Consider the following 8,898-nt stretch of genomic DNA (forward strand, 5'->3'; position numbering starts at 1 on the left):
CAATTCCTTGTCTTTTGAGGATATTTGTACTTATGCTATTGTCTAGATGTAATTTTAATCCATTGGGCTGAATACTGAGCATTAATACCACCAATTGAATCTCCATTACACCATATAACAATAGCAAAGTCCATGTCCCTGCAAAAAAACAAACTAAGTTAGATACAATAATCACTATGCTCTTTTCCCAAAGGATTTGAGCATAGTGATCACATGAGTGGCCCCTTGAATCTTCTCTGATCATCATATCCTCCTCCCAAAGGATTTGAATATAATGATCTGCAATAACTGATATCACTCTTTCAATTGCATCCAATAAGGGACCATTTGTCCTATTGCTCTTACTGCCAAATTGATGACCATCATTTCCTCCTCCCAAAGGATTTGGATCTGGTATTCTGCAGTATATTCTTGTGTTACCCATTTGTTTGCCTGATTCCACATAGTTGTAGATTTTGTTTTGTATACTTCAGATTGTTCCTGCTCTTCTTTTGTATATTGTGCATGGATGCATAGTTTGAGCAGGGTCTTGAATGCATTGTTCCAGTAGTTAATGCTGAACTTACTACTGTTAGTCCTCCATCTACCCATGTTGTCGTATATTGATATTTCATCTTGGGGCTGAGCACCTAGTGCTAATACCACCCATGGATAATTTACCAATATATGCAGCATCGGTATATAACCTGTTCCTGCAAAACAGAAAACTATGTTAGTTAAAAAAAGAATCTTTGTAGTCTTCTTCATATGAATTTGACCACAGAGATGGATCTTAACTCCTGTTCCCTTATTCCTCCCCTGCAGATAGACTGTTATACTCTCCTCACTAATGATTTGAGTATAACAGTCTATATTCTTAACTGCAATTGTTGTACTAACACCTCTCAACCTTGTTGTCCCTTCTCCTTCTATTTTCCTGCAACTTTTACTCTTATGTATGGGCATCTTGGTTTGTCATCATTCACTATTTTCCTACCTTGAGTATCCAGTTCCCAAAAATTGTGTGCCTCAATATCCCCAGACTCCAAAGAATAATTAGCTAAATGGTCAGCTAATCTATTTCCTTCTCTAAATGTATGAGACAGAATCACATTACTCCTGTTCATCCACTCTTTTATTTCTTCAACTTCTACAGCAACACTCCATGGAACAGACCACTCTCCTTCTAGAACCTTCTTTAGTAGCATTGAATTTGTATGTATTTCAAGCAGTATATAGTCATTTTGAACATAGTATCTCATTGCCTCCAACATTGCCATTGCTTCTGCATATGTGTTTGTACCTTCCTTTATTTTCTTGCCACAAGCATATATGATATCCCCCTCTTCATTCCTTAGTACATAGCCAATAGCACTATTACCAGGATTACCCCTAGATGCCCCATCTGTATTTACTTTTATCCATCCTTCATTAGGAAATTGCCACAGAACTTTGGAATATTGCAGCACTGGTGTATAATTCTCCATCATATTAAGTAAATCTGGCCATTTATGTGGAACATTCTGTAACCCTGGCTTCCTGAACTTTACTAAAGACTGCGTAGTTGATGAAATTTGGTATATGACTCTACTAACTGTGACAGCCTCCCCATATTTGAAACTATTCCTCCTCTTCCATAGTTGCCAAACAATCACAGATGGTTTCCATACCCAGGGCTCGAACTCGAGACCTCTGGTTAAGGGAGGAGCAGTCCCATCCACTACACCACATCCTTTGGTGGTATCCACTAATTTTTTTTTGTTTTTTTTTCTTTCTTAAAAAATTTGGACCATTTCTCGATTTGTGCGTGTCATCCTTGCGCAGGGGCCATGAATCTTCTCTGTATCGTTCCAATTTTATCGGATGTCCCCGAAGGGACATCCACTGGGTTTTTTTTTTTTTTTGCAAATCCACTAGGCGAGGTGCCTAGGGCTAATTTTTATTAATATAACAAATGAAAACAAATGTCATGAAGTCCTAATAAATGTAAAGTAATAAAATTTGATCACTACGTATAGCCTATTATAAAAATTGAGTGTAATACTCAAAATTGATATCACATTATTACTATATAAATTTGTAAAATAAAAACTAGCCCATGTGTACCATTTCTTCATTGATGCTTCCATCCAGTCCAAGTAACCCACATTATTTGGCCCAGCAGTGGCCCATTTCCATTGTGTCTCTACAAGAACCATTAATCCAAAATTGCACTCAGCTTTCCACTTGCTGGCTTGCAAAAACAGCCATATAAATGGCCCAGTTTGTGTAACCAGCGACTAGCCCAATTTTTCAAAAGCCTTCCCAGCCCAATTCAACGCTGTATTGTTTTTACAATTATAACCTGTTTCAGACATAGAGACTCCCCGCGTCGTATATTGCATATTTAGCCACATTTGTCTAATCTCTCTCCTTGAACACGTGCTGTCATCAGATATAACCCATATTAGCTCATTTATTTCTGTCATTACACTCCTTGTTTCCTTTTCAGACCACTTGCCTCTATCATATCGCCCATCTCTGTACACCATTTCTTCTCTGAATCTCCTCCTTATACTGCTATTTTCTATCCTCTTGTTTATCTTCCTCATTGCTGCAAATCGATTTCCTGATGCTGCTGATTGGAAATGATTTGTGCCTGAACAAATTCCAGCTGAATCTTGCCTATCGCATCTAATCAAAGGTTTTCCAGCTATAAGAATGGGTGTACTGCTCAAACGCCTTCCTCGCTTATCTCTCTGTGTGGTGCATGTTGGTGCTCCGGTCAAAATTGCTGACAAGCTGCTAAGATTTCCTTGACTGTGCGAATGGATTTTGTAAAATTTTTTAAGAGTATCAGTCTTCTCTTCCTCTTTCTGATTTAATTTTTGTTTCTTCTTTGATTTCTGCTTTGCCTGCGAATATGAATTCCTGATGAATGCTTGAATCCTTGTATGTTGTAAGGTATATCTCTGATTATGCCTGATTGTTTGTTTGCATATGTGCCTCATCCAGCGAAATTCCTTTGAGATTGAAAGGAATTTTGCTGTCAGCATCCTTTATGCATTTATAAACACATATGGCTTGTTGATTTTTCTTTTTGGGTGTTGTTGCTGCTGTGATGCAAATCCTTGCCTTTTGAGGATATTTGTACTTATGCTATTGTCTAGATGTAACTTTAATCCATTGGAATGAGTGCTAAGCATTAATACCACCAATTGAATCTCCATTACACCATAGAACAATAGCAAAGCCCATGTACCTGCAAAAAAACAAACTAAGTTGGTTAAAATAGTCACTATGCTCTCTTCCCAATGGATTTGAGCATAATGACCACGTGAATGGCCCCCTAAGTGTTTTGTGATCATCATATCCTCCTCCCAAGGGATTTGAATATGATGATCTGCAGCAACATGATATCCTGCAACTTCTGCCTGGCTCCCTGTATGATTTGTTAGATTCCTTTTGAATGTTGAATCACTCCAGTAGATGATCTCTCCACAGCCAAGCATATTAATCTCAAAACTGCACCAGATGTGTAAATTATTGCTTGCTGTGTGTACTTCTCATTGCTGATATGTGCCCAGTAAATTATGCAGAGATGGGCATCTTGTGTATATTTCCTCCTTGAATCTATGCTTCTATCTACCTTTAATTTCCTCCCATTGGACTGAGTGCATTGCACTAATACCACCAACCCATACTCTCCTCCCAAAGGATTTGAATATGGTGATCTCCTTTGTGGTCTGCTGCAACCCCTTTCCTGCTACTCCACCTTGTGCCCTCCATTCCTCCTAGCTTCTTGACACCTTCACTCTTATATAAGGACATTGCATCTTATATTTATTCATAATCCTTCTCCCTTGTGTGTCTAACTCCCAGAAACTATATGCCTCAATATTTCCTATATCCAAAGCATAATTTGCCAAGTGGTCTGCTAAACAATTACCCTCTCTGAATGTATGTGTCATAAGAACATTACATCTGGTAGTCAGCATCTTGATCTCCTCAACCTCCATTGCAATAGACCATGGGACAGTCCATTCTCCATCAAGCACCTTCTTAATCATCATAGAATCAGAATGAACGTCATTTAGAGTATACTCATGCTCCACACAAAATCTCAATGCTTCCAACACTGCCTTTGCCTCTACAACTGTATTTGTACCTTCCATAATTTGTTTACCACATGCATACACAATATCTTCTTCTTCATTCCTCAACACATATCCAATAGCACTACTACCTGGATTGCCTCTCAAAGCCCCATCTGTGTTAACTTTAATCCATCCTTCTTTTGGGAATTCCCACAGAACCTTTGTGTACTGCAGCTTAGGTGTGAATTGTTCCATTACCTTAATTAAGTCAGGCCACCTATGTGGGACATTCTCAATACTTGGTTTCCTCGACCTGACAAGAGGTTGCATAGTTGTTGAGATCTGGTATATAACCCTACTTACAGTAACTGCATCTCCATACTTGTAACTATTCCTCCTCTTCCATAGTTCCCATACTATTACTGATGGTAATGCTTGCAGGATAGGCTGTAACCTAGTCACAACATTTGCAGTCCAACATTTAGTTATTGTCTGATGTAATGTGATCCCTTCCATAGGAATTCCTGCATGTTCCATGAAGTATTTCCACACTGTTTTAGCAGCAACTGAAGTGAAAAAAACATGTTGCAATGTTTCTTCTCTTGGTTCAACACAGCACCAACACTTAGAGGCCATTAGATACCCCAATCTCCTGAATAAATCATCCAGTGCTAATTTGTTTCTCCATACTTTCGACATGAAAAAGGCAATTTTGAATGGTAAACCTTTCACCCATATTTTCTTGAAAGCATTGCAAGGCTCCTGTCTTTTCTCAAATATTCCCATGCTGATCTAACAGTAAAGTCTCTCCTTGTTTCAAGCATCCACACTGGATTATCTAATACATTATGCATCACTGGTGGCTTTATGATTTCCACAATATGAGTAGCAAGATCATCTAGCAGAATTTCCTTTATCCTTTCTTCATCCCAGCATCCATTTTGCACCACATCATATATGTTATGAACAGTTTCATCACATACAAAATCTGGAGGAGTCACAAAATATAATGCACCTAAGCCAGTCCAATTTTCAAACCAAAACAAAGCAGATCCCATCCTAGGTTGCCATAAAATTTGATGTTCTATGATATCCCTACATTCAAGCATCTTTCTCCAGACATGAGAACCATCTCTCCAAGGTACCACCATAGGATTGATCTTTTTGCAATATTTCTGGCTCATAAATGAGCTCCATAGGCTAGGTTTTGTTCTGAAATTCCACCATAACTTGCAAAACAAAGCAGTTGACATATCATGCAGTGATCTAAAACCAACACCCCCTTCTTCACATGGTAGACAAAGAGTGCCCCAAGAAGCCCAGTGTCTGCTAGCTACACCAACAGTATTGCACCAGAAAAATTGTGCAAAAATTTTATGCAATCGATTGATCACATATGCTGGTGGATTGACAGCTGAAAGAAGATGAATGGGCATACTTTGTAGCACATGTGCAATAAGTACTGCTCTTCCTCCTATAGATAGTAATTTTCCTTTCCAACTCTGCAGCTTATCCATCACTTTGGTCATCAGTGCTTGGTAATAATCCATCATTCTTCTAAGATAATAAATTGGGCATCCTAGATAAGTAAATGGGAACTCCTGCTTTGGAATGCCTGTAATCCTCTGTACTTTCTCCACCACCTGTGCATTAGCTGAGTGATGCATATATACAACTGATTTGCTCCTATTTATAAGTTGTCTAGATGCAGCTTCATATGCTGCCAGTACTCCTATGACTAACCTTAATGAAGTATCATCAGATGAGCAGAAGATGATTGTATCATCAGCTTATGCTAGATGATTAATCTTTGGGCTCCATTTAGGTAGTCCAAAACCACAAAAGTGCATGTTCTTGTGCAGTGCATTCAAACCCCTGGACATTGCCTCTGCTGCCAATATAAAAAGTGTTGGTGATAAAGGATCACCCTGCTTAACACCTCTTGTTGATCTAAAAAAACCATTAGGTTGACCATTAATCAACACAGAATACCAATTGTTGGAGATGATTCCAAATACTAACCCAATATCTCTTTCACTGAACCCCATTTTCCTCAGCACCTTTGTCAAGAACAGCCATGATAATCTATCATATGCTTTCATCATTTCTAATTTGATTACAACATTAGGACCTGCCTTAACTCTCAATCTAATATCTGTAATTATCTCTTGAGTTAAGAGAATATTTTCCACTATACTTCTTCCCTTCACAAATCCAGCTTGTTCATCTGAAATTAGATTAGGAAGCATGCCTACCAATCTCTCATGAATGACTCTTGAGAACACCTTGTTGATAAAGTTGCTGAGACTTATAGGTCTCATATCAGAAAAAGTTTCAACCTCCTTCTTCTTTGGTAACAGTACTAGGTTAGTATGGGTAATGAATCTAGGTAAGTCATGGCCATTAAAGAATGCTTTTACCATATTTACTATATCTTCCTCAATAATATCCCAGCATGAATGGAAAAAACATCCAGTAAATCCATCCGGACCTCCTGCACTATCACCATTTAGCCCCATTACTGCCTTCTTGATCTCTTCTCTTGTAGGCTGCTGAATTAGATTCAAGTTTTGATCATATCCCACCATTGAAGGTACATGTTCCAGTATCTCAAAATGTGTAGGTATATTGTCTTCATGAAACTGTTTCTGGAAAAAATTCACTGCTGCATCAGCTATTTAAGCACTGTCTTCTAGCCAATTTCCAGCAGTATCCTGTATTCTTTTAAGTTGTAGTCTTTTCCTTCTTCCATTTAGTTGTGCATGGAAGAATTTAGTATTCCTATCCCCATCTTGAAACCAAGTCATTCCTGCCTTTTGTTTCCAGAATTCCTCCTCCAAAGCCAAGTACTTGATCAGCTCAGCTTGAACCTTTTGTAGCCTTTCCCTATTTTGATAAGAGGGATTTCTCTCAAATTCTGCTTCATGTACTAATACCACTTCCTCTAAACTTGCTATCTTTTGAAATATGTCCCCATATGTAGCTCTACTCCAAATTGATAAAGCTTTCTTCAATTTCTTCAATTTATGGTTGAACAGTATGAATGGATCTCCAGAAAAATCCACTTCCCAATTCTCTTTCACCACATCCTTGAAAGAAGGATGTTTGGTCAAAAATTTAAGGAATCTGAAGGTCTTCTTAATTGGTATAGCATCAGAACTGCAGGTTAGTAACATAGGACTGTGATCAGATCCTATTTTTGATAAATGTTCAACTTCAATTGTAGGCAGCATCTGTTGAAACTCAATATTAGCCAAACATCTGTCCAGCCTTTTAAATATGCAATCATCTTCAGCTCTCCCATTCCACCAAGTGAAGATACTGCCTTTGAAACCTAAATCTGAAAGGTTACATGTGTTGACACAGTGTCTAAAGTCATTCACCTCATTCATTGAAATAGGCAATCCACCAAACTTTTCTTCTTCATCCCAGATAACATTGAAATCACCTGCAACCAACCAAGGTAGTGTCATGTCCCTTGCAAGATAGTACATGCTGTCCCATAATTCAATCCTTTCAATGGCATCACATCTAGCATATACAAAAGTAACAATGAAGGATATTTGAGTATCTAAGTTGGTCAGCTTCATAGTCATCTGTTGCTCCATGTTAATCATTACATCTACACCATGATCCTCATCTACAAACACCCATATTTTATTCGACACATTAGAAAAGGCCTGCAACATTCCAATTTTCCTTCTATACCATTCCATCTTCCTAGGTTTCTGCATTGGTTCCATGATCCCTATGAATTGAAAATGATATTGTTTCGGATAATTGATAAGCCTCTCAAAGGCTTTCTTTGTATTCACTGATCTCACATTCCAAATGATAGCCTTCATCATTAATTGTGATTTTTAGAAAGGGTCCTTCTTGTTTGAACCCCAGGTACTGAACTTTGAATCTCCCTTGTAATCTTTTTCTTCCCTCTACCTGCTGATCTGCCTTTGTCCATATATCTGGGTGAGAGATCACCTTGTCTTGCCACATTTCTAAAATTCTGTGTAGTGGATTCCTCATCAAAGTCTTTACCTCTGTCACCATTTAGATCCTCCACTCCCAAATGCTCCCTTGGTTCTTTAATCTCTTCCAACCCCACATGTTCCTTTGGTATTGCCAGCTGCTGTGGCAAAACAGTTGTAGTCAATGTTGCATTCCTTTCATTAAATGCTGCTATAGATTGTCTAACAGCACTGTCTGATCCTACACCTGCATTGTCACAGGACTGAATGGAATCTGAAACTCCTATATTCTCAGTTCCATCTACTTTATTCACCTGCCCATCTACAAGCTCCACCACACCATCTGTTCCTTTCATAAAGTATATTTGGCTTAGCTGGAGGTAGTTTTTGATTAGGATTAGGGCTTATCAAAACCTGACCTCCCTCCTCCTCTGCATCTGTTTGAATTCTGTCACCTTGTCCACTGTGCTCCTTATTGATTTTGAATTTTTCCACTGATCGTTGCCCTTTGCCTTTGTTATTTACCTTCCTGATCATTTTCTTCATCTGATGACTCCTCTTCTCCACTAGCACCCTCAGGTAATTCACCTTCTTCTTGGTCTTCTTCAACTTGTTGGCTCCAAACTTTTCTGCCATCTAGTTGCAAGTTCCCTTTAACATTGTCCACCTTGAAAACTGCATCTATCTCAGTAGTCTGAGATGGAATCTCCTGACAGGATTGATTAGTTGCAACAATTTTCTCATTGAATGTTCTACTAACCCATACTGCTGTTGATTCTTTTTGCATACCTTCCACTATTGTATTATTCTTCTCATTAGGATTGTTCTCCTTACCTCTCATTGATGTACTCCCCACTCCAGTAGACTTAGGTGTAAAC

The 8,898-nt window shown here is 38.5% G+C and overlaps 1 protein-coding gene across 1 annotated transcript; it reads right to left on the minus strand.

Annotated features, from left to right (window-relative positions):
* LOC109235806 lies at positions 6,734 to 7,798 on the minus strand. The gene has a single exon (XM_019402060.1). The coding sequence runs from the start codon at positions 7,796 to 7,798 to the stop codon at positions 6,734 to 6,736; it is 1,065 nt and encodes a 354-aa protein (XP_019257605.1).

Source organism: Nicotiana attenuata, chromosome 12 (genome assembly GCF_001879085.1).
Source record: "Nicotiana attenuata strain UT chromosome 12, NIATTr2, whole genome shotgun sequence".
Lineage (NCBI taxonomy): Eukaryota > Viridiplantae > Streptophyta > Magnoliopsida > Solanales > Solanaceae > Nicotiana > Nicotiana attenuata.

Coding starts and splice junctions, on each gene's coding strand:
- LOC109235806 (XM_019402060.1), bottom strand. CDS start 7,798: ATGGAACCAATGCAGAAACCTAGGAAGATGGAATGGTATAGAAGGAAA.